Source organism: Ictalurus furcatus, chromosome 9, assembly GCF_023375685.1.
Source record: "Ictalurus furcatus strain D&B chromosome 9, Billie_1.0, whole genome shotgun sequence".
Lineage (NCBI taxonomy): Eukaryota > Metazoa > Chordata > Actinopteri > Siluriformes > Ictaluridae > Ictalurus > Ictalurus furcatus.
Genome location: NC_071263.1, coordinates 18,536,132 through 18,562,630, shown reverse-complemented (window position 1 = coordinate 18,562,630; position 26,499 = coordinate 18,536,132). Strand labels below are relative to the sequence as shown.

Here is a 26,499-nt window from a genome sequence, read left to right as displayed (position 1 = left end):
CCCAGAAGACAAAATAATAACAATTTATACTGATCATTCTGTATTAATAGTGTATTAATAATGTGTAGGAGGTTAGATTTGCCTATATACCATAAAACAAAGGGGGTTGCGTTTTCTTCATGAAATAATAAAGACATTACTTAATGTTGCGAGGTGACATTGTTTAAATAAATAAATAAATTAATAAATTACTAATATGATAGGGCATTGGAATTCACAGATGAAAAACCTACTGCACATAAAGGTAAATGAAAAATCAGTAGGCTAATGTGTGGAATTTTTGATAAAAATCTGACAAACAATGTGAAGATTTATTGTATGCATTGTAAATTTTAAAATTTGGAAAACAAGATGTAAATATTAATCAGTGCCATATCCCTGCAGAGATGGTTATTAAACCGATAAAGAGTGAATTAATAAGACAAAGGACATTGGACAAAAGAACGAGAAATAAGCATCCATGGGCATTATTTAAAAATGTAAATACTCTGTAAATATATGTAAATGTTTGATCAGCGTGCATTAATTGTATAACCTTGTAAAAATGTAAATGCGTGACTTAGTGGCTTAGTGGTTCGCCTCACACCTCCAAGGTTCGGGGTTCGATTCCCACCGTGCGTGGGCGTTTGCATATTCTCTCCGTGCTGTGGGGTTGATTAGCGTGTATGTGAGTGTGTGCCCCATAGGCTCCGGGTTTCCCTGTGACCCTGAAAAGGATTAAGCGGTAATGCATGGATGGAGATGTGTTAACTTCATCGTTTTGACCACCAGATGCCACTAACGCTCACTGTGTAGAAAAGTTCAAGTAATGAGCCTTTTATTTAATACATTGGGAGGATTTGTTTCAAAAATACATTGTATTCATGGAAAGAGGAGAGAGGAAAGAGGAGAGAGTGAAAGAATACTTTCTGAAAAATACGTAGCTGCCTGCTGAGCACACTAAGGAAATTGGCTGGTGACGTAATGCTTACTGCTTTAGCCACGCCCACTGCTTGCTACCGTTTCTAAACCGGAAGCGGCAAAGTAGTGTGAAGAAACGTTCGCTTCCAGACGCGAGGAAGTGGAGTAAGTCAGTTTAAATATTTTACAGAACTGAATACGATTTAACAATAAACGTTATGCGAACCTATGCTATACAGTATGAAGGGTTCCATACTCGTCGGAAATGAAGTCAGTGCAGTGGGTTCCTGCAACTGTACAATGTTTCGCTTTCAGCCATGACAGTACTGACGCTATTTGGCGCCAGTTTTTGCATAAGTTTTGTTTGTTTGACCCTTTATGTGATTCGATTGTGTGTGTGTGTGTGTGTGTGTGTGTGTGTGTGTGTGTGTGTGTGTGTGTGTTTGAAAAATAATAAACTGTATTAAGCTGAACGAGAATACTACACTTAACCGGCTGTGGTCCAGTTTATTTTGAAAGTTCAGCTCATGTCTTGACCTGTCACTTGGTTGTTATTGCTAAGTGTTAATCTAAACCTAATACAAAGCACATACATGCATTACTCACAAGTTACTCTTCTATTTTTTAGCCTATTTATACTATGAGTAAAAGAAAGATCAATGCTCAGCTTGCTGAAAAGCCTGCGAAAACCCGCAGGACCGAGGGCACGACACATGGCCAAGAGGATGAGGACATGGAGGATGAAACAGGCTTTCTTCAGGAGCACCATTTCTCTACCTCAGTCAGTCATTTCATAGCTTGACAGAATTATACCTTTCATTGAACTGACCTTTAATTTTTGTTTGTTTCTTTGTTTCAGAGCGCCGGGGATATTGGTGTTATTGAGAGCATCACTTTAAAGAACTTCATGAGTCATCACTTGCTTGGCCCTTTTCAGTTTGGACCAAATGTTAATTTTATTGTTGGAAATAATGGAAGTAAGGACGAACAGAATTATTTACACTATTACGTTACATCAACATCAAGTTGAATTAAAGCCAAATAGCATACTTTCATCCATTTTCAACTTGAAAAGGGGTAGAGTACACTTTATGAGCAAGATCATTCATTATGCTTTAAAGAACATAAGTGAGGATGTTTTACAGAGAGCTCCCAGTATACGCATTTCTGAAGCTGATCAAACGTTTAGGTTTGTATAAGTATAAGGCCAAAATTATGTAGACAGCCATCACACTTATATGTGTCTTCTGTACCGTTATGCTGATAATGGTACAGTATTTGATATTATTTATTGATACTGTTAGGTGGGAAGAGTGCTATCCTTACTGCTCTCATTGTTGGCCTGGGTGGTAAAGCAACTACAACCAACAGAGGAGCCTCTTTGAAGAGTTTTGTAAAATATGGAGAAAGGTGGGTCTCTTTTTTTTTGACATTGGTCTTATTTACTACTGAAAAAACTCTTATGTTGTGCTTTTCTATCATTCCATATCCAGCTCTGCAGAAGTTACAGTAAAATTGAGAAACAGAGGAAGCGATGCTTATAAAGGTGATGCATATGGGGATTGCATCTCTGTTGAGCAAAGGATCACTGGCGATGGTTGCAGGACATGCAAAATCAAGAACAAGTCTGGTATTAATAAATAAATAAAATAGTTTTTTGCTGACCAATATGTGCAATACTTTAAACAGTATGTTGTTTAAAAAATTTTTTTTTTAAAAACAAGCTAGTATTTCTGTGTCTTCAGGGATTATTGTCTCTACAAAGAAGGAAGAGTTAACAGCAATATTGGACCATTTCAATATACAGGTAATTTTTTTATTTCTGCAAAGTTGTTCACTTTTATCTTCTTTTTTTGCTTGTTTGTTTTTTATTTCACTTGTGCCAATTTGATGTTTCTTGTATTGTACTTATTATAGGTTGACAATCCAGTCTCAATCTTAAATCAGGAAATGAGTAAACAATTCCTTCATTCAAAAAGCGAAGCAGATAAGTATAAGGTAATAATTTAGCATAAAATCTCTTTAAAGCAAAGTTAAAAATTATTTGATGTTTTATGTCACATTTACAATTTAAAGGGTTATGTTTAAATTTAAACACAGTTTACTGAAGTTATCTGGTGTACTTTGCAATCAGGTTTATTGAATCACAAACCTGAGTCTTTTGTTAAGAGTTATTGTCTCTCTTGTTTGAAAGTTTTTCATGAAGGCCACTCTGCTAGAGCAGATGAAGCGAGACTACATTCACATCAAGCAGACCAAAGCTCTGACACGGGAACAAGTGGAAAGGCAGGAGGAGGTAAACTAGTGTTTCCTAAAATAATTCATACTATGTTCTTATAAATTGGTTAATCCCTGTTGTTATGCATTTTTAGTGTCTACGAGATCTCAGACAGTTGTTTTTACAAAAGAAAGAAAAGTATGAAAGTCTATCAACACTTGAGAAAATGAGGGAGGCTCTGGAAGATTTAAAGAAAAAGATGGCGTGGGCTCTGGTATGTTTTCTCTCCTGGTTGCTTGGTACATGTTGAACAATGTAACATTAAATATTAGACATTAAAATTTTTGTTTATTTGACCAGGTGGGAGAAAAGGAGAGAGAAGTACAACAACTGAAGGAACAAATTGATAAAGAACATTTTGATGAACGTAATGAACAAAAGCTACAGCTCTGTCAGGTATGTGATGAACAGCTGTCACTGCTGCATTCTTGAACTGAACACTGTATTGTTAAGGGATTTATTTAAATAGGAAGAACATAATTCATGCTTGAATTGAGGGCATTTCATCATTTGTGTCATCTGCAAAGCTAATATATGCTAGATATATGGCTTTTCCTATACTCTGAAATGTCTGTGATTCCTCTTCTAGAGCAAAGTTGCTGTTGCTGAAAAGAAACTGCAGGATATCCAGCAGAAGCTTGGAAAACTGAAAGAGGAGGATGAATGTTTAGCAGAGGAAAGTCGAAAACTGAAAGAAGAAGCAAAGCTCAAGAGTAAAAATCAGAAGAACCAGGAAGTAAGACACTCTCCTAATTTTATTTCCTGAAACATTCATATTTTCTAGTTGACACTTTGATCAATCATGACCCATATGCATGGCTAATATTTTATTTTTATGGTCCTGGGTTTTTTTTAGGTGGTGTACTTTCGTGCTGTGAACAAATTAAAACAATTAGAAAAAGAGCAATGCCTTCTCCGGGAGAGAATTAATAACATAAATAACAGGTGGGTCACATTTGGTAAGGACAATAGAGTGAGAAATATATTAACATACAGTGCCTTCCAACATTACTGGCACTGCATGAGAACGTTATGAATTAACACATTAACATGTCATATGGTCAGCGATGGTTCTTTAAGGTCACTTACCCTTGATAGATACTTTAGTAATATGTAAGGTGCTAATATGACAAACTAAATACCAAGCTTGTCACTGTAGTTTGCCAGTTGTGAATTACTGAGCATTTTCTATTGTTTTTTGCCATAATGCGAGAAGGAATCACGAGGCAGAGCAGACACAGCGGATAAAGAAAATATGTGCTCTGAAGAAGCAGCTGGAAAACATTGAGGCAGAGTCTACAACCCTTAATCAAGAAATCAAGGAGAAACAGCAGGCCCTTTTCAAAGGAAGGGAAGAATATGACAAGCTAAGGTAAAACTGGCCCCATATCACAATTTACGTTTAGGTAAAATGTTTTAATACACCCAGCAGTTTGATACATGTCAACTGGCATGAAGAATAATTTCAGGTAATTAACCATAATGATACCTTCATTGTTTGCATTTAGGACGATGCTTTGTAAGTGTAGAATGTAATGACAAGTACAGTATAACGTGTACAGAGAAAAAAAAATCTTACTTTGCTTTCTTGTGTTTTAGCATGGAAGAAAAAAACATCCAGGTCTCTCTGGAGTCCAAACTGAAGAGAAAGAACCAACTCACAGCCAGCAAATCCAACAGATTGAGACGATTTGGTGATCGTATGCCAGAATTATTGGAGTCAATAGACAAAGCACATGCTCAAGGACGCTTCATTAAGAAACCTGTGGGACCAATAGGTGAGAAGTTTATTTATATCACAGGATTGTGTGTAGCTGAGGGTTTTTCTCTCTCATGGTTTATCTGCCTTAACAATCTGATAAACTTCATGATTTTGATATTTTTGAGGCATAGTACCAGAAAAGTTTAATTGCTGTTGCTTAAATTCATATTTTATGCATCAGTGATGTTCTGTAAGTCCTGTAAGTTTTACCGAAATGGTTGCAAAGGGATTTGAATCAGAAATCTAAGCTATCAAGAGTCTGGACAGATGTCATGCGATAGTCTAAGATTTCTTTTACCTTGTTTATGCTGGACCTTTTTTTTCATAGATTAAATTTGTACACTTAAAAAAAATTTCCGTGTATTGAAACAAGCATACTCAATCATTGTCTATTAATGAGGATATAAGTATATTTGCTTTTGAATAAGTCCTTTATCTTTTAAGCCAAACTGAAAAGTCTGAAATAATTTTCTTGCTATTTTTCTCTCTGCCAGGTGCATGCATCAGACTTAAGGATCCAAGTTTAGCTGTGGCTGTGGAAAGTTGCTTACGGAGTTTCATGAAAACGTTTTGCTGTGACAATTACAAGGATGAAAAGGTCCTACAGGAGCTGATGTTTCCGCATTTTCCTGTTGGCAGCAGACCCCAGATTGTGGTATGCGCTTTCACAGACCATGTTTACAACGTTCAAAACCGGTAAGTATTTCATTTTTGTCTAAGTTTTGATTACCGTCAAGAATGTAGAAGAAAGAGTGCCTGAAACTTGGATTTTTTTTAAAAAAAAGCTCATATTAAACTAAAAGGACAATGGTAGACATTTTACTGTGAATGTGATGAAAGCTTTAGCATGTCAAACTGGCAGTTACAGCTAATTTCCAGTATACGTGTTGGTCTATAGGGACAATTGATACTGGTATCAACATATGTCGAAATAAGTTGTCAAACTGACACACTTCTCAGATTTCCTCTTGTATAATTCCCGGATTAGATTTCAGAGTGCAATGCAGAGTAAAGATTTTTGACCACAAAAATAGCATGCACCATTAGTGGGTGGTAGTTACATGTTCTTGGTTGTCATCTGATGAGGATTGGAACACAAAAAATTTGTTCTCACATGCTTTCTGAAAATGCGATTGCTAATTGGTATCTTCCTGCTTTTCATTTTTGTTGTTGTTAGAGGTGTACACCACCCAGAGTTTCCATCGGTTTTGGACACTCTTGTCATTGACAATCCTGTGATCACTAATTGTTTGATAGACATGCGGAGCGTTGAATGTATTCTTATAATCAAAGTAAGTAGATTAATACTTTAAGTTTCACAGTCAGTGGGCTTTCCAGTTATGTTATAAATATTGATATATATATATATATATATACACACACACACACACAGTATCTCACAAAAGTGAGTACACTCCTCACATTTTTGTAAATATTTGATTACATTTTTTAATGTGACAACACTGAAGAAATGACACTTTGCTACAATGTAAAGTAGTGAGTGTCCAGCTTGTATAACAGTGTAAATTTGCTGTCACCTCAAAATAACAACACACAGCCATTAATGTCTAAACTGCTGGCAACAAAAGTGAGTACACCCCTAAGGGAAAATGTCCAAATTGAGCCCAAAGTGTCAATATTTTGTGTGGCCACCATTATTTTCCAGCACTGCCTTAACCCTCTTGGGCATGGAGTTCACCAGAGCTTCACAGGTTGCAACTGGAGTCCTCTTCCACTCCTCCATGACGAGATCACGGAGCTGGTGGGTGTTAGAGACCTTGTGCTCCTCCACCTTCCGATTGCCCCACAGATGCTCAATAGGGTTTAGGTCTGGAGACATGCTTGGCCAGTCCATCACCTTCACCCTCAGCTTCTTTAGCAAGGCAGTGGTCTTCTTGGAGGTGTGTTTGGGGTCATTATCATGCTGGAATACTGCCCTGCGGCCCAGTCTCCAAAGGCATTCCGAAGTACATGTTGGCATTCATGGTTCCCTCAGTGAACTGTAGCTCCCCAGTGCCGGCAGCACTCATGCAGCCCCAGACCATGACACTCCCACCACCATGCTTGACTGTAGGCAAGACACACTTGTCTTTGTACTCCTTACCTGGTTGCCGCCACACATGCGTGACACCATCTGAACCAAATAAGTTTATCTTGGTCTCATCAGACCACAGGACATGGTTCCAGTAATCCATGTCCTTAGTCTGCTTGTCTTCAGCAAACTGTTTGCGGGCTTTCTTGTGCATCATCTTTAGAAGAGGCTTCCTTCTGGGACGACAGCCGTGCAGACCAATTTGATGCACTGTGCGGCGTATGGTCTGAGCACTGACAGGCTAACCCCCCACCCCTTCAACCTCTGCAGCAATGTTGGCAGCACTCATACGTCTATTTCCCAAAGACAACCTCTGGATATGGCATTGAGCACGTGCACTCAACTTCTTTGGTCGACCATGGTGAGGCCTGTTCTGAGTGCAACCTGTCCTGTTAAACCGCTGTATGGTCTTGGCCACCATGCTGCAGCTCAGTGTCAGGGTCTTGGCAATCTTCTTATAGCCTAGGCCATCTTTATGTAGAACAACAGTTCTTTTTTTCAGATGCTCAGAGAGTTCTTTGCCATGAGGTGCCATGTTGAACTTCCAGTGACCAGTATGAGGGAGTGTGAGAGCGATGAGACCAAATTTAACACACGTGTTCCCCATTCACAACTGAGACCTTGTAACACTAACAAGTCACATGACACCGGGGAGGGAAAATGGCTAATTGGGCCCAATTTGGACATTTTCACTTAGGGGTGTACTCACTTTTGTTTCCAGCGGTTTAGACATTAATGGCTGTGTGTTGAGTTATTTTGAGGGGACAGCAAATTTACACTGTTACACAAGCTGTACACTCACTACTTTACATTGTAGCAAAGTGTCATTTCTTCAGTGTTGTCACATTAAAAGATATAATCAAATATTTACAAAAATGTGAGGGGTGTACTCACTTTTGTGAGATGTGTACATATATGTGTGTGTGTGTGTGTGTATATATATATATATATATAACTGAATTGTTAAATACTGAGTTATAATCTATTGTTATTACAAATTTAATAATTATAATTTAGTCTGTAGTGTAAATAGAATAATGTAACATTTAAGGTTTCAAACTATTTGTTAAATCTGAGATTGTTTATAAACTGTTATATGTAGGAGAATGCTGTTGCCAGGAGAGTCATGCAAATACAGAGGCCCCCTAGAAATTGTCGCGAGGCCTTCACTGCTGATGGTGATCAGGTTTATACCAATCGCTATTACACCCCCGAACAAGAAGTCATGGTCAAATACCTCGGTGGGGACCCAGAAGCAGAAATTCGGCAAGTAACTTTGCTCTATTTGCAGTGCTGTGAAAAAGTATTTGCCTCTGGATTTCTTCTGTTTTCGTGTATATCTCATACTAAATTGTTTCAGAAATTAAAACAAAGGCAATCTGAGTAAACACAAAATACAGCAAGTCACAAAAGAGCCAGGGACAACAACAAAGGACGTACAGGCCTCATGCATCAAAAAAGGTCACTGTTCATGACTCCACTATCTCCACTAAAGACACTGGGCAAAAATGGCATCCATGAAAGAGTGGTGAGGTGAAAACCACTGCTAACCCAGAAGACCATTAAGGCTCGTCTGAATTTTGGCAAAACACACCTTGATACTCCTGAAACATTTTGGGAGAATGTTTTGTGGACTGATGAGTCGAAAATGGAACTGTTTGGAAGACATGTGTTCCTGTTACATCTGGCATAAACAAAACACAGAATTCCACAAAAAGAACATCATACCTACAGTCAAGCATGGTGGTGGCCATGTGATGATATGTGGATGCTTTGCTGCTTCAGGGTCTGGGCAACTTGTAATAATTGAGGGAAACATGAATTCTGCTCTCTACCAGAAAATCATAAAGGAGAATATCTGGTCTTCAGGCCATAAGTTGAAACTCAAGCACAACTGGAATATGTAGCAAGACAATGATCCAAAGCATAGGAGTAAATCCTAGTCCTAGACATAAGTGAGAGATACTTTTTTCACAGCACTGTATAAGATGATACTTTTGTGTGTTCTGTAGAAATAAATAACTAATTATTTTTAGTTTCAAATGTCTGTCATTATTTTTAGTTACTTCTGACCACATGTTTGATACTTTGTGAATTTCTTTGAAACATATTCTTTGTTAGTTTCATTGATGCATTTGCGATATTTTTCCAGTGCATACTCAAATACAGATAATACATGTTGTACAAGTTAGTTGCTTACTCTGCTTCAAAGTTCTAATTTCAAAATTCTAGAAAAAATATGCAATTCGTGTTTATATGTCAGAGTTCTCTTTTTTGGTCTATCACAATTAGGATATTGTTAATGTGTAGGTGCGACTGAATACATTTTCTTTTTAAATGTGCAGTCTGGTGCAGTCGGAGGTGGAAAATCATCAGGCACAGCTCAACAGGTTTCAAGTTCACTTAAACTCAGTGAGGCAGGACATTCAGTCCATGGAGGAGAAGCTGCGCAGTGCCAAAATAGCATGCAAAAAAAATCAGGTACAATGACCAAATTCCTTAAGTTCCACTCTCAGTTTGTACACACACTAAGCAAAAAAGTTGTCTAGTTTTACTGTCAGAGGAAATATTTGGTTTTCAGGAGAACTTTGAGTAGACTGATATGCAGAAAGATCTGGAAACCTGTTGCCAAATATTGAATACAAATGTTCAGCCTTTTCAAAGTCCTTTAGTGTTTTTAGTGTTATATACAGCTTTGGTCAGGTTTTACCATGGTATAATTCATCAGTTCTCTTAAATCCTATAATTCATCATTTCCCCAGCGATGTTGCGTTAACAGCTATTGTGTTGGGGATTTCGGTGCGCCAGTTTTATTTTTACATGTGTTCTGTTGTGTTCATGCACAGGAAAGTATGAATAGAGTTAAAGCATCAATAATTGAGCTTGAGAATGCTGAGGAGACACAGAGTGAGGACGTCAGTTCACTGGTATGTATTCTGTATGCAATAATGTTGACCAGTTATCCAGTTGACCAGTTATCACCTCATTGACTGTACATTTTCTAATGTTTTCTGATGTGTAATGTAATCTGATGTCTAAGGAAGAAGAGGGTCAAGAAAATGAGCAGAAAATTGAGCTAGAGACAAAAAATGTAAAAGAAGCAAAAAGTGAACTGGAAAAGCATAATAAGGCAATCACAGACCTTGATCGGAAATACAAAGATGTGAAAAACAAAAGAGAGCAACTCTCAGATGAAACGGAGCAATTGAAGGTTGGTGGGAATAACTGAATTATAGCAAAACATGCAAGTCTACTCATGACATTCAACTATAAGTTGCTTGGGTTGTGATCAGGAGGAGCAAGTGAAAACCGAGGCTGAACGTAATAAACTCGAACAGACCCTCAAGATCTTGGAAGGGAAGCTCAAGACACACCAGGACAATATAAAAACCATGAGAGAAAACCTCACTAGCAGAGAAAAGGAAAAAGAGGTATTGACAAGCAATTATATATTGTATCTTTTTATTTAATCATATGTTTATATAAACCTGATTAAAGAATGTTTTAGTTTATCTCTCTGGAGGAATGCTCTATGTGGAACACTATAACAGAGATTTACTTTCAGCATGTGTTCCAAATGGAACCCCTTTAGAAAGATTAAAATCATCCTAAACATTAATGGCTAAGACTAGGAGTGTGTCACATATTCCCCTGCACGTAGCACTATGGCGCCTACTTCCGTGTTCTCATGTGTTTGTTTATGTCGCCATTTGCATTTTGTTTTGGTTCATGTCTAGTCTCCACCCATCAGTCACGCCAGGATTTCACAATTTTGCGGTCACAGAAATTAACACAAAATCAAGCAAATTACGCAATATTCTGAGGCGCTTGCAATTTTTCAGATTTTCTGCAGATATGGGCGAAGACTCATCATGTGACGTAATCACAATGCACATCCAAAGCTCTCCAATTTACATGTGTCGGACATGACTATGAGCCAGTCTCATGAGTATGAGCTAAACGGTCTCGTTTTCCCGCAAACATCACAGTGCAAAACAATTTTGTGCAATTGCAATTTTGCTAATTCAAGTAGTTTTCTCCAAAAAATTGCATCACAATTTTTGAAAAAAGCCACAGCAAAATCAAACATTTTTGACCACAACAATCACAAAAAATAATACTGCAAAATCCTGTGTACGGACTGACCCATGTCTTGTCATTGGTAGGCTCCCTAGTGTGTCATGATTACTTTCACTTGTTTTCAGTTTGTCCCTTGATTAGTCTTTGTATTTAAGCCTTCGTGTTTCTTTCTTCTAAGCGAAGTATACACTGTGTTTTGTGTCAGTCGTCACCAAGCAATTTCTTGTGGCATGCCCTGTTCATGCTGTTTGCACATCGCCTGACCATTGCTTGTTTTTTACCTAGTTTTCACATTTTGGATCTATTTGTAAGTTTTGTAAATAAAGCTCCTGTGTACCTGAATCTGCTTCCGATATCTGCCACCTGACAGAGTTTAGGTAGCATTCAGAGGCGGTGGTGTCTAAATATATTCCTTAGTGGTGATCATTGAGGTCCATGTGGTAATTGTATAGTGTATTGTGTCACTATATCACTTTCTTTCCTTTTCATTAGGACATTGAAGCAAAAGCCAGAGAAATCTGCCCTTGTCCACAACGCCCAGATCGGAGTGCCAAGAGCATCGACACAGAAATCACACGTCTGCGCCAGAAGATCAGCTCACAAGAGAGCACCCATGGCAATCAGGAGCAAGTGATCAGGTATGCACCCTTCGATCATTTTACCATTGAATGGCTTTTTTTTTTATTATTCATCAATAGAAATTAACTCTGTGTGCGCAATTTCATTTTTTACCAGGGAGTATGCCGAGGCTCATAGTAATTATAAAAACAAATTCAGTCAGCTGAGAGATCTGAAGAAATTTATTGATCGCCTGGACAACATCATGACTGACAGACAGGCTCGATACAAAACACTGAGAAGGTAGTGTGAGCTTTACTGTATGATTGGGAACAGTTTCAAATATTACCCTAAAATACCAATCTGTTAAAGTATGTTACTAATCTAGATTAAATAGTATAGGCATTTGAGTTTCTAGAAAGTGTTTGTCATGACAGTTTGTCTAGTTCAATCACCTGAATGTATATGGAATTTACTATATGTCTCTGGTGCTGCTCTGACAGATCCCTCTCAGTGAGATGCAAGTTATATTTCAACAATTTCCTCATCAAACTGCACTGCTGTGGATCCATGATGTTTGATCACAACAATGAAACTCTTTCCATCTCAGTATGTTCTGCTTTGTTTTTAATATTTAACCATTCAGTTTTGAACTGGAGCTTTGTTCTTTGTACATTCTTTCTACATTCTTCCAAGATGTTGATTGCTAGATTTAGTAAAGTAGATAATTCCAACTGGGCTAATTCAGTTCTTTAAACACCTAAAGAGATAAGAGATAAATATCTAGACTCAAAATCTTGATTACCAACTCACTGACTGGCTAATTAAAATGCTGCAAAGCCCTGAAGAGGCCAATATAAGATCTTTTTTTGTGCACATAATGTACAGCATGTGTAATATTTAATTTAGTGGGATATTGTTAAAGCAAGGTCACGAAATGATGATGCTTATGCACAGTTTGTGTGGTTATCATTTGTTATCCCATTGCAGAAGCTTGTGTGTGTGTGTGTCGGCTCAGTCCGGTCTCTTTGGCATACACGGCCTCACTGAAAGGACAAAAACACATAAATAGGCTAGCTGTGAGAATCATCACACGTTACCTACCTCTTCCGCACCCAACGCTCAACCATGCCCTCGCTGCCACACCCATATTAAAGAAAAGCATCCAAACTATATGTGAAATGTGGAGTCCTCATACAGTGATGCGATGAAAGGCAATGACCGTGTGGCTGTGCAATACACTCCCTTGCCAAAGTGCACTTTGGTCACCTAGTTCAGTTGAGGGTTTGCTAATTAGGAGAACACCACAGTGCTGTGGCCCTCTAGGACAGGAATCAAATAACTCTGTCTAATATGTGAATTGTCAAGACTGGCCTCAGTATAAGGATGTTTAAATGTGATTAGCATAGATGCTAATGATGTGATTAGCATAGATGCTAATGTAGATACTAAATATATATACTTCAGCTGGAATACATATATGTATTAGTTGTCTTAAAAATTAGTCAACAATATGTTGATTGCTTAACTTTGCTGCTGAAATCAGCAGGACTCTCGTAGGCAAATTGCTAATATAGCATGCTATGTGTGAGGTGTTTTCTTTTCATTTGACTTCTTGTGTATGCTAAAGGTGAAGCCACCAGGTCGGGAGAATGACAATGTGAATGACATGCGCTCTCTGTCTGGCGGCGAGCGCTCCTTCTCCACAGTTTGCTTCATTCTGTCTCTGTGGGAGATCACAGAATCCCCCTTTAGATGCCTGGATGAGTTTGATGTGTACATGGTAAATTAAATTTTATTGTTTATTGTACTTTTAAAGTGGCCTGTGTGCATGTTCATGATTGGTTTAATGCTATTGATTATTGATTGATCTGTAATTATATACATCATATACATACATTTATATTTATATGTCTATAATATGTTTTATGGGTCTACTCACAAAGTTCAGTTGTCTTCTTACTATTTCCTCTCACTAAAATGAATTATGCAGACCAAACGGGATGTCATAAAGAAATTCTCGTGGTCAGGTAATCCCACCTAATTCTCTGGCAAACAAAATTAGTTGATGGACTAAATGACAACTCTGGTTTGCGTTTTGGTTTATAGCTGCTGAACCATAAGACCTATAAGCAATATTTTTTTTCTCTACTTCCTTGGATTAATGCATGCAAACTTTTGGATAATTTGGTACCACAAAAGTGAATACATTGTGAAACCATATTTTGCTAACTAGTCTTAAGTGTTTTGTCTAATCCCCACAAAATCAATGTCAGAATTATCGCAAGGTGCTTATCTTCACATGTAATACTTCATTGTTTTTATGGATTATTTTGTCACTATGAAGGTGAACACAGTCCCTAGTGATTTTGATTCTGAGGACATTTCATTTCATTTGAGTTGGTCATGGTGTGCAATCATTTATACTGTATGTGTAAAGTTGATCAAATAGAGTGTAATTTTCTTTCTTAAAAAGGGGGAAGAGTATTATCAAAACTTAAAACTTCCCATGTCTAAATGACTACCATTATACAGTATAATTGTACATTCTTAGTATATTTGTGTTGGAACCTAGGGTAAACCAGTTCAGTATCTTTCTCTAAATTCTGCAGGTAGTGAAGTATTTTGGTTCATTGAAAATAACTACAGTAACTCAAGAAAACATTGTCTGATTATAACTAAACTTCAAACATGTCTTTAATGCATCATGGTAAAAGTGTGTCCAAACTTCGGAGGTGCCATAGCAGCATTTGGACATACGTGAAAACTAGTGCTTGGACCTCAAGAATTGCTGCTCAAAGATTTTTTTTTCTTAAAAAAAAAAAATGCTCTCTATTGCTTTATGATAATTTTTTCTATGCAGGACATGCACAACCGTCGGATCTCACTAGACCTGCTTCTTGAGCTCTCGGAGCGTCAGCATCTGCGACAGTTCGTCTTCATCACACCTCTGACCACCAGGTAGAAGAGAACTTCAGGCACCTCAGCGTTGTCATGTAATGCTAAAATTCATGAAACTAAAATATGCTGTTTTCCTACAGCCACCTGCCTCAGAGTTCTCATATAAAAATCCATCAGCTGCAAGATCCAGAGAGAGGAACAGAGGCAGAGGATTTGTCATAGGACGCTGTCAAAAGAAGAGACTGCACTAAGCTTTGTAAAGAATGAAGGGGGTATACTTTATATCTTTTAGATGTTTCTGCATTTAGTTTTATTTATTAGTTTTAATATGCTTCAGCTGTTTTACAGAAAAGCTATGTTAAAAGCTGTTTTAATAAAAGCTGTTTTATAAAAATGCTAAATGTCAGAAAGAATAATTTAACCAATTTCTTGTTCTCATCTTGTGTGTTTCCATGTTACCTGATGTTATTAAAAAAGAGAGAGATGGAGAAACGTTACAGGCCACTTTGGTTGAGAGTAGTTTGACCTTTTTGCAGTTGTAATGTGTTTTTAGAAATACACAACTTAAGCACACACTGTATGTTGTGAAAACAGCCCATAGACAGTTTATTGATTGGAATCACAATGTTGTCAGCGCAACCATTACATAGTGTGTTTAAGACATGCCACAAATAAAACACAAACAACATACTGCACAATCGAATTTAAATTTGATCATTCATTTTTCCTTTTGGGTACAGATATTTACATGGAAAAGATATACACCTGTAATTTTGGGATTTACAAACATTATTATTATTATTATTATTATTATTATTATTATTATTTTCTACAAGGAGCTCGGGAGATAAAACTGCGTAGCATCCTGAGCCTTATAGAACATGCATTGGCTTGATGCTTTCTTTTTTGTGGAAAGCAAGAAAACAGCAACACCACATTTTCCAGTTGTGCAAACAAAGATGGCAAAAATATATATAATATCAGTGGGAGAATACATTCCTAATTTTAGGTTTCTTAAATTGATGTGGTAGGGGAACCCTTATTGGCGTGAGATAAGACCATTCATTATTGGTTGTGGCATGCACCATAAGGAATTATTTGGCCCAGGTTCTTTATACCCTTGTTTACAGAAAACGCACATTCTTCTAAGCAAGATACCTTGTAGTTGTCATTTATTTAGTGTATATGATCAACAATATGTTTGTTTCAGATGATTAAATTAATTTATGGCTCAAATCATTTGTAAAACTCAATTTTCTTTCATAAGATGCATTATATTTCTGTGTAAACAGTTCATTTAAATGTCAAGAGAGCTGAAATATTTTACAAAAAAAAAGTTAAATAAAAACACACCATTTAGAGTGAATTTCTGTACCATTTGTCGTTGATTGTTTCTTTATTATGGGGAGGACAAGCATTAAATACAATCCTCCACAGAAACTGACTTCTCAAAATTAATCACTCGCATTTGTACACGCACACATTGATATGATTAATGTATAAATAAAAGGCATGTATGTAATGTGGTTGGGCAGTTGTCATTTATATTCCAGTTTTACATATCTGATTAAGACACGGAGTTGTCAGTTTAATGGATACATCCAAATTGTACCTAGTACACTGCCAACTTGGTGTGTATGGTAAAAAAATTATATATACTGTAGCTGAAAAAATTGTTAACTCGGTGTACATCAGTTTATAGCTACTAGATTCTTTACACATAAAAGCTAAATTGGTCCAAGACAAGATGCACAATATATCGTTGCCCTTACAGATAGCTTATACAAGTACATACTGTAGATTTTTGGGAGAAACATGCATCCAAGGGAAGATATCTAATGGGCTGATGAATCACACGTAAATCTTGCACATCATTAATATTGTTAATGTTATCATTTATAATGCCTCCTTATATTATTTGTCAAGGTTGCCAAAAGAGATAAAGATTAAACTTTACACTTAGTACATGCATGCAAATAACTTACATTTATAATCAGGTACAAGCACATTAGGGAGGCTAATTTAACCCCTCTACTCTCCTTGATTTTTAAGATCATATTGATTTAATAGAAACATTTAGTGTGACATTTTGTTTTTACTGCCTGAACCACCGTAGGAAATACAGTAGCGAGTGTGGTAAATATGATCTGTAAGCATTGTAGCTAGAAATGTGATGCCTACCGTGGAGCACTTCACTGACTAACGATGGAATAATGAAAATGGCTCATTTATTTTGCACATCGTACATTGTTGCAAATTTGAAATTAAATTAAGATTTATAACTCTTAGCATTTTACATTCTCATGCATACTAGATTTTCAACCACAAGAAGCAGGTTCATCTGAATAGTCCAAATATACTTCATCGTAATCTTGTGGAAATTGGCTTAACACGAATAAAACATTACAACATTTTAAGTCCAGAGCATGCTCACTCGCATACCCTCACTTTTGCATGTCGCACTGCAAAAGCAGTACAATAGACGGGTCACTCTTCACTGCTTCCTTAAACTCATCGAGAGTGATTTGGTCATCGTTGTTCTTATCCATCTTGCTAAAGATTCTATCCACCCTCTGCTCTGGTGTCAGGCCGTCCTCATTCATCTTCATCATGATCACAGTGCCAACCATTTTGTAAATAGCCTTTAAAGAAAGGGAACACATTATATCCTTATTCCCTTTATGGTCATCCAAATGCATTGCTGTAAATCTGCTAAGTAATCCTTATTTTCAAAAATGCTTGTATAATGCTTGGAAAAATAGGCTCCGCTGTTTGACCTAAGCCATGCTTGAACCAGAGCCAGCATTAATTTCAGTTTATCTTGGCACCTTTTAAACTTGTGAACAGTCTTCTCTGTTTAATTTAAATCAAGTCAAATTCCCACTTGTTACCTAGGAAGGCATCCATTTCCAACTAATTTATATCATCTATTATCAGGTGTGCTTGAGACAACACCTGTTTTGCATATTTGTGCTGTTGTGAGGGATTCTATTGAGGGTTGAATAATTTTGAGACTGGAGAAGTCATAATAAGTTGCATTTTCAGTTGAATTTTGGGAAACCACTTGAAGCATTCGTTGTGTTGAACTATTTCAATTGCTTTTGTTTGATTTGTTCATTGCAAACAGCTTAAAGTCTGTACATTTTGACAATAAACCTGATTTGCAATGGGGGTTGAATAATTTTGATAGTAACTGTAGTTCTGCTGATGACCAGAAGGGATGCAGAGTAAGAATTTCCTTGTACTGTGTAACTGCCTGTTTTACTGTACATATCACAATAAATTACTGAATGTTGAATTTTATTAACTAACTAATGCATTTTGCTGTGTCTGATGCCAAAAGCATTTGTGCCCCTAGTACACAGGTCCTATGAGGTTGACTTAAGACCTGACACTACTGTAATTAATTTTTTTTCTACATTTTCTATATGAACATATTCTGATATTGAACCATGTTTATGGTTGTTGAACTGCCATGTTTAAAGCTAGAGTTTGAACATAAAAATATGGATTGGATAGCACTGATCACACATAAGCAATGTTTCATCTCAAGTTTGCATTTCATAAAAAGTACTCAGGATCAAGATTCATGATAACATCCTTTTATAGCTGTATCTTTGAAATTATAGATTCTGCCTTGGGCAAAGCATCTGCTAAATGAAAAAACATAACTGAAGCCTCACATTTATCCCTGGCTTACAAGGCCAGTTGTATTTGTTTGACATCCTCAAGGTTCCTTTTTCAGATTTTTTTTTTAAACAAAAGCCTATTTCTGTAGATCTGTCTTTGATCTGTATGTTTGCCAAAAACAGGCTCTCAAAACAAAGTCGCATGATCACTGCAAATGACTGCAAATGAAAATGCACCTATCTGATAAGAATCAGTTTTGAAACTGTTCAAAATCATATGTTGCCCTAAAATGGTCCAAAGCATCATGACTTCTAACTTATATATCCATAATGTTGATGAAAATCCTAGATAAAGAAGAAACAAAACAGTGTCATATCCCACCAAGTCTCATGTTCAATTGATTCACTAGCTTGGGTCGGGAAGATTTTCCTACAGATCTATAATGTCTGGAATTTAAAGTTTAATCAAAGTGGTATAAAAACATCTGTGTGTCTTCTGGATAAGGCCATCTTCTGTAACTCACAATGGATAAGGTTGTCTGCTAAATGTTGTAACTGTAAATGCAAAACTAATAAACAGTGGTAAAATGTCTACATACCTCTATAATTTCCAGCATCTCCACTCGAGTGATTTTGCCATCTCCATCTAGGTCATACATGTTGAAGGCCCAGTTAAGCTTCTGCTCAAAGCTTCCTCGTGATGTGATGGACAGGGCACAAATGAACTCTCTGAAGTCAATAGTACCATCTCCATTCTTATCAAAGGTTCTGAAGGCATGCTGTGCAAACTTTGATGCATCACCATAAGGGAAGAACTGCAAGAAACAAGCTCAATTATATTCATTTTAAAATTCACTAAGGTGCATTTCCTAAGGTAATGATTTACTCCACTACATATTCAAAATGTATGAGTATCATAGCATAAGAGCTATGTTTCAATCTCTGGTAGATGAAACTATCAATAACAAGCAGTCCATTTTAAGAAAGCATTAATAACCAGAATGTATATAGAATGTAGAAAAGTAGAGTAGAGTGTTAAATACATGGAACATTCCAGATACACCCACAGTGAAGTTTGCACTTAAACAAATCATCTTGATGAGCATCAAGCACAGTAACTAGTTGGTTTACTTTAAATTTAATTTATGGCTTTTTGTATGTGAATGTGGAAAACAGCAGGTTCACTGAATAACAGTCACAGAGAGAAAGTCGACTGCACAGTCAAACCAAGACAATTATTTTAACATTGGAAATAAATAGCAATCAGATCCAGTTTCTGTAAAAACAAACTTAAAATGCTTCAAATTGCCAATATACCAATGCAGGATTAAATTTTTTCCAAAGCATTTCTGGTGTCTCACTCACATTATTGTAGGAAATTAAAAACAAAAAGACAACATGATAAAATGTTCCATTTACACACCCAGGTATTTAAATGAAGTAATGAAGAGTATAATTTTGGTGAATTATACATTTTGAAATACATCGTGATGCTGTTCTAGATTTTACAGCTGAACCTCAGTTGGTTTCTCGTTGAGTGAAGCGTGCAACTATTTAATTATGACGGCCTACTCGTAACAATTGATAGACAATAAGATATATAGCAATTTAATGAAAGACCATTAAAATACTTACCTTAACGTACAATTGCTGGAATTCATCCAGGTTTAGTTTACCGCTGGGACAATCTTTCAGGAAGCCCTTGTACCACTGCTTGAGCTCATGTTCATTAAATTCTGTGTTCTTCACCAGGTCCTCCATCACTTCAGGGGTTAGCTTACTGTTCTGTTTCCCCATGATCTTTGTAGAAAAGAGTAATATGTTTAGATACATTCATACCTGACCATGAATTATCATAAACTGTCCTGAGGGGAAATGATATCTTACATGCTCCTCCATAGTCACTAAAAAGTGTGGACAATAGTCATAAATAATTTATTTATCATTTATGAATCAATTTAAGAAACTCTGATATAAGATGTGGTGGTGGGAAATTAGTGATACACAAACAAAGTGTAGTTAAGTCTCTAATTGGTTATCTGTAGCGTTATAGTAATCTCAAATGGGCCTTCTGACCAGATGCACATTACATAATTAATCACTAACAAACGAGATTATACCCAATTTCTGCTATAGACATTACATTATTTACACATTACATTCCAGAGGCACATTAGAAATTTACAGATTGACTGTCGCATACTGTCACATGGGTAAATGGTGGTGCAATGGTTCTCAGTTACTGATTGGAAGGTTGTGAGTTCAAAACCTCAGCACCTCCAAGCTGCCATGATTGGGTCCTTGACGAAGAACCTTAACATTAATTACTCCCATGCAACCTGTCTCAACTAATTTAACTACCTTTTTTTTTAACGAATTATATTATTGACAACAATCTGAGTGAAAAATAAAATCTTTGAAATATTTACATGAATTTTTAACATTAATTTCTTAGTATTTGGTACATCCCCTTTTTGCTTTAATGACAGTGTGCACTCAAGCTGGCACGGGTGCTCCACAAGTTTGTGCAAAACCTTATGATCCATTTTAGATCAAATCCATCGGCGTGTCTGAACACATCCTTCAATAGAAGAGATTAGACATACGGAAAATCTGAGTTTTTGTACAAAGCAGTTACATTTAAATGGGGACCTAGAAATATTCAAGATATTGAACATTTAGAGATATAGCTTCATTCCTAGCAAACATATATTTAAATATATATATATATATATATATATATATATATATATATATATATATATATATAAAAACATCCAATATAATGTGCTTTATTATTTTATTCTAATCAATTCAAAGTAATTAATTCCTTCTGTAATATTTCTTAATACACACACAGATGCACAATGTACACAGTAACACGCACACATGGGCTGATTGAAGGGGGCCTGTCTACAGTCTCTTCACCATTTCATTTGGCTCGTTTGCTGTTTGCTGCCTAACCTGCGCGCAATATTATGTAACAAGTGGAGCGCTGTAACATTGCGCACGCAGAGCAAGAGCAGGAAAAGCTTTATTGATTAAAACTGGCTAATTAACGATAAACAGAAATGGTTGTATTAATCGGGCTGCACTGGTAACTAAACCTCCAGGCTATTATGTAAGACCGCTGAGAGCTCCTTCAAGCTCTAGTCGCTTGGTGAATGACCTTGAGAATGGAAACCATTAGGAAACAGCGATACATTCAATTCTCCACACCCCCCCCCCCCCCCCCAACACACACACACACACACACACACACACACACACAAACACACACTCAGCTAATTAACGCCATGCAAAGAAAAGAGTGAGCATTAGTGATTTTAAAATAAGCACACACTTTGCGTCTGTCGTAAAGGCGTAACAGTTTACTGCCCATAATTCCTCCAAAGCTCCGTGTACAGATCACGCAGATCCCATGCAGGAGAACACCTCGATCCAATGTAGGCATGTCAAAATGAACATCATATATATATATATATATATATATATATATATATATATATATATATATATATATATATATATATATCATGTCTTCCATTTTGAAATGTTTCAACTGGCCAGAGCTGTGACAGATCCCGCAGGGAAAATACGCAGTCACGTTTATCTGTGGATGCCACTGCGCTGGACGAGCATCACGGTTGTTGGGTTTTGTGAGACTGTCTTTCTGAGGCTTGGGTTTTAACGCTAAATGAGTAGAAATACGACATCAGTTTACAAGGCACACGCACAGCAACCAGAAACCACCGAGGCTTGTGTGTGATGTCTGCTCTTCCTTTTCACAGCCTTAACTGATTTTCAAAAGCAGCATCCTAATCACATAATAAACACGTATGCATTGTGCGGAAAACAGGCCATCCACCGCAGTCACAACCCGCATGTGAAAATTCTCACTCATTCACACACCCATCCACTCATTCATTCATTTACTGCGTCTTAGGAAGGGATGGAGGCTAAACCTTGCCTATATGGTTGTTTCTCCAGAATAAAAAACATTCATTCCATACAAATCCACGGCAATCAGATCAATTTCCCCGCACATCGTGTATACAGGCAAGCGCGTCTTACCTTCCAGTAAACTGGGACTGGGTTTAGTGGAAGAGAGTAGGCTACTGGTGCTAAACGATTCGCCCGGGACCTTTAAGATTTTTGCCTAAGCACCTATAGGCAGACTCCTCAGATTCGGCTTCTTTAAGGCTATAGTAAACCTTTCCCCAGTGCGTGTGGATGTAATTTCGAAGCGACAGATCCGTCTTCTCCAAACAAACGCACACACGAACTGCGCTGGGCTACGCGACGCCACGCACGCGCCACGCACCGAGCATCACGAAATGAGCGGACACTGCGCTGCGCCAGCGAGCCTCGGCGTGTTCTCCGAGTTTGCGCAAATTGAACGCTCCCTTCTCTCATGACTCCATGCAAACATCACATAACCATGCTGGCAGTGTTGATGTATGAGTTATGAGGTGTGCTTTGCGCAGGAGTCAGATGGTGCTTCATGGTGCAGCATTTGCATGGGACCCTAATCTGTGATAACAAAACACTGCTACTGACTGTCTAATATGTGATTAATTAATAAACTGTTGCAAGAGGGGAATGTACGCACACATATCAATGACCATAATAGTGACGTCAATTCGCATGTTATGCATAAACAACTGGTGTATGGCTAATATGATATGAGAATGCTTAGGTTGATTAATTTGACCTATAGGCTAGTGACTGATGCACTGATGAATCGTGAATGTTTCTTTTCGGACATAGAAAATAAACGTTCACATATATAGATACAATATTCACAATAATACACATATAATATACACACTGTATATTAATACACACACACACACACACACACACACACACACACACACACACCATCCACTTTAATAGGATCACCTGTACACATTCGTGCACTTATGCAAATCAGCCAACTGTGTGGAAGCAAAGATTCGGTTGATGTTCACATATGACTTTAACCATGGCATGGTTGTTGGTATCAGATGGGCTGGTTTGAGTATTTAAAATACAGCTGATCTCCTGGCAATTTCCACACACAAGTCTTTAGAGTTTACACAGGATGGTGCGAAAAGCAAAAAACATCCTGTAAGTGGAGGGTTTGCAGGCTGAAACACCTTTTTGAAGAGGGAGATCAGAGGAGAATGACCAGACTGGTCTGAGCTGACAGGAAGTATATAGTAACTCAATAATGCATTAAACCTTGAGGTGGATGGGCTACAACCGCAGAAAACCACACTGGGTTCCACTCCTGTCAGCCAGGAACAAGAATCTGAGGCTATCATGGGTACAGACGCACCCAAACTGGACAGCTGATGACTGGGAAAAGACCAGGTAATTTTTTTCCCCTAATCTTTTACTGTTTGGCTGACAGGAGTGAAACCCACTGTGGTCATCTGTTATAGCTCATCCACCTCATGGGTCAATGTTTTGTACATGCTGAGATGCTTTTCTGCTCACCACAGTTGTAAAGAATGATTATATAAGTTATCATGTCCTTCCTGGCAACTCAAACCAATCTGGCCATTTTTCTTATCAACAAGGCGTTTCGACACACAGAACTGTCTCTCACTCAATGTTTTTTTTTTGTTGTTGTTGTTTTTTTTGCACCATTCTGTATAAACTCTAGAGACGGTTTTTGACTGTTGTGAAAACCCCAAGAGATCAGTAGCTTCTGAAATATTCAAACTGGTACCAACATCCATGTCATGGTTAAAGTCATAGAGATCACACTTTTCCCCAATTCTGATGTTTGATATGGACATTACCTGAAGCCCTTGACTTATATCTGCATGATTTTATGCATTGTGTTGCTGCCATTTGATTGGCTGATTAGATAATTGCATAACTGAGCAAGTGTACAAATATTCAGCCAATCATGTGGCAGGAAAACAATTAATAAAATGATGCATATACATTGCAAGAGCTTCAGTCAATGTTCATATCAAACATCAGAATAGCGAAAAATTTAATTTCAATAACTTTGACCATGGGCTGGTTTGAGTATTTCAGAAACTGCTGATGTCCTGGTATGTTCATACATATCAATCTCTTGAGCAAACACATCCACTGAACTGTAGTTCACTGGGCAAAAACACCTTGTTGATGGGTGAGGTCATGGGAGACCAGTTCTAGCTGACAGAAAGGCTATAATAACTCAAATAACTACTCTTTACAAGCATGGTGAGCAGAAAAGCATCTCAGAATGCACAGCATATCGAACAGTTGAAGATTGAAAAAACATCATTGGTCATTTTCTAATCTTGAACTGTCCAGTTTTGGTGAGTGTGCCCACTATAGCCTCTGAACTATTGTAGCCCATCTACCTCAAGGTTTGATGTGTTGTGCATAATATAACAAGTATAGTAATTAGTAACTGAATTGAACTTCAGAAATATAGTAAGAATTAACCACAGTGCACAAGGATTTCAGAGAAACAGGAAGTGCTTCTGAGACTGTAGGAGGTAAAATTAGGTGATATTCAAAATGGTTGTGAAGTGAATTTCATTAATTTGATGACAGTCCAGTCTGAAATCTCCTGTTTCCTGTATTCAGGGTACTATGTTTACTATGCTCAGTTTTTACTAGATCTACAATTACTGTATGTAATATTACTGTATATACAATTACTGTGCTTAGTGTATTTGAAAAAAAGTAGTGTGTTTAGTGATTATGTTACTCAAATAAACTTGTTTCCAAGTGACTGGACTATATACAGTATCTCAAAAAAGTGAGTACACTCCTCACATTTTTGTAAATATTTGATTATATCTTTTCATGTGACAACACTGAAGAAATGACACTTTGCTACAATGTAAAGTAGTGAGTGTCCAGCTTGTGTAACAGTGTAAATTTGCTGTCACCTCAAAATAACTCAAAACACAGCCATTAATGTCTAAACTGCTGGCAACAAAAGTGAGTCACCCCTAAGTGAAAATGTCCAAATTGGGCCCAATTAGCCATTTTCCCTCCCCGGTGTCATGTGACTTGTTAGTGTTACAAGGTCTCAGGTGTGAATGGGGAGTAGGTGTGTTAAATGTGGTCTCATCGCTCTTACACTCCCTCATACTGGTCACTGGAAGTTCAACATGGCACCTTATGGCAAAGAACTCTCTGAGGATCTGAATAAAAGAACTGTTGCTCTACATAAAGATGGCCTAGGCTATAAGAAGATTGCCAAGACCCTGACACTGAGCTGCAGCACAGTGGCCAAGACCATACAGCGGTTTAACAGGACAGGTTCCACTCAGAACAGGCCTCGCCATGGTCGACCAAAGAAGTTGAGTGCACATGTTCAGCGTCATATCCAGAGGTTGTCTTTGGGAAATAGACGTATGAATGCTACCAGCATTGCTGCAGAGGTTGAAGGGGTGGGGGGTCAGCCTGTCAGTGCTCAGACCACACTGCATCAAATTGGTCTGCATGGCTGTCGTCCCAGAAGGAAGCCTCTTCTAAAGATGATGCACAAGAAAGCCCACAAACAGTTTGCTGAAGACAAGCAGACTAAGGACATGGATTACTGGAACCATGTCCTGTGGTCTGATGAGGCCAAGATAAACTTATTTGGTTCAGATGGTGTCAAGCGTGTGTGGCAGCAACCAGGTGAGGAGTACAAAGACAAGTGTGTCTTGCCTACAGTCAAGCATGGTGGTGGGAGTGTCATGGTCTGGGGCTGCATGAGTGCTGCCGGCATAGGGGAGCTACAGTTAATTGAGGGAACCATGAATGCCAACATGTTCTGTGACATACTGAAGCAGAGCATGATTGTATGGCAGTAATCCAGCAAGATAACGACCCCAAACACACCTCCAAGACGATCACTGCCTTGCTAAAGAAGCTGAGGGTCAAGGTGATGGACTGGCCAAGCATGTCTCCAGACCAAAACCCTATTGAGCATTTGTGGGGCATCCTCAAACAGAAGGTGGAGGAGCACAAGGTCTCTAACACCCACCAGCTCCGTGATGTCATCATGGAGGAGCGGAAGAGGACTCCAGTGGCAACCTGTGAAGCTCTGGTGAACTCCATGCCCAAGAGGGTTAAGGCACTGCTGGAAAATAATGGTGGCCACACAAACTATTGACACTTTGGGCCCAATTTGGACATTTTCACTTAGGGGTGTACTCACTTTTGTTGCCAGCAGTTTAGACATTAATGGCTGTGTGTTGAATTATTTTGAGGGGACAGCAAATTTACACTGTTATACAAGCTGTACACTCACTACTTTACATTGTAGCAAAGTGTCATTTATTCAGTGTTGTCACATGAAAAGATATAA

General features: G+C 37.7%; 2 protein-coding genes across 2 annotated transcripts; one reads left to right on the top strand and one right to left on the bottom strand.

Annotated features, from left to right (window-relative positions):
- Positions 1-899: 899 nt before the first annotated feature.
- On the top strand, positions 900-16,610 carry smc6 (structural maintenance of chromosomes 6). Its single transcript, XM_053633131.1, has 27 exons — positions 900-1,065; positions 1,529-1,681; positions 1,760-1,877; positions 2,205-2,310; positions 2,394-2,530; positions 2,646-2,707; positions 2,818-2,898; positions 3,095-3,196; positions 3,273-3,392; positions 3,479-3,574; positions 3,768-3,914; positions 4,035-4,123; positions 4,395-4,550; positions 4,778-4,956; positions 5,435-5,636; positions 6,118-6,232; positions 8,135-8,298; positions 9,378-9,513; positions 9,879-9,959; positions 10,073-10,243; positions 10,326-10,463; positions 11,605-11,750; positions 11,848-11,973; positions 12,174-12,279; positions 13,301-13,453; positions 14,534-14,631; positions 14,712-16,610. The coding sequence occupies exons 2-27, from the start codon at positions 1,541-1,543 to the stop codon at positions 14,791-14,793; spliced, it is 3,252 nt and encodes a 1,083-aa protein (XP_053489106.1). The 5' UTR covers positions 900-1,065; positions 1,529-1,540; the 3' UTR covers positions 14,794-16,610.
- Positions 16,611-16,779: 169 nt separating this feature from the next.
- vsnl1b (visinin-like 1b) lies at positions 16,780-22,536 on the bottom strand. Its single transcript, XM_053633132.1, has 4 exons — positions 22,275-22,536; positions 19,836-20,000; positions 18,800-19,015; positions 16,780-17,213 (listed from the first exon to the last, which is right to left on the bottom strand). The coding sequence occupies exons 2-4, from the start codon at positions 19,995-19,997 to the stop codon at positions 17,016-17,018; spliced, it is 576 nt and encodes a 191-aa protein (XP_053489107.1). The 5' UTR covers positions 19,998-20,000; positions 22,275-22,536; the 3' UTR covers positions 16,780-17,015.
- Between the last annotated feature and the right edge of the window lie 3,963 nt (positions 22,537-26,499).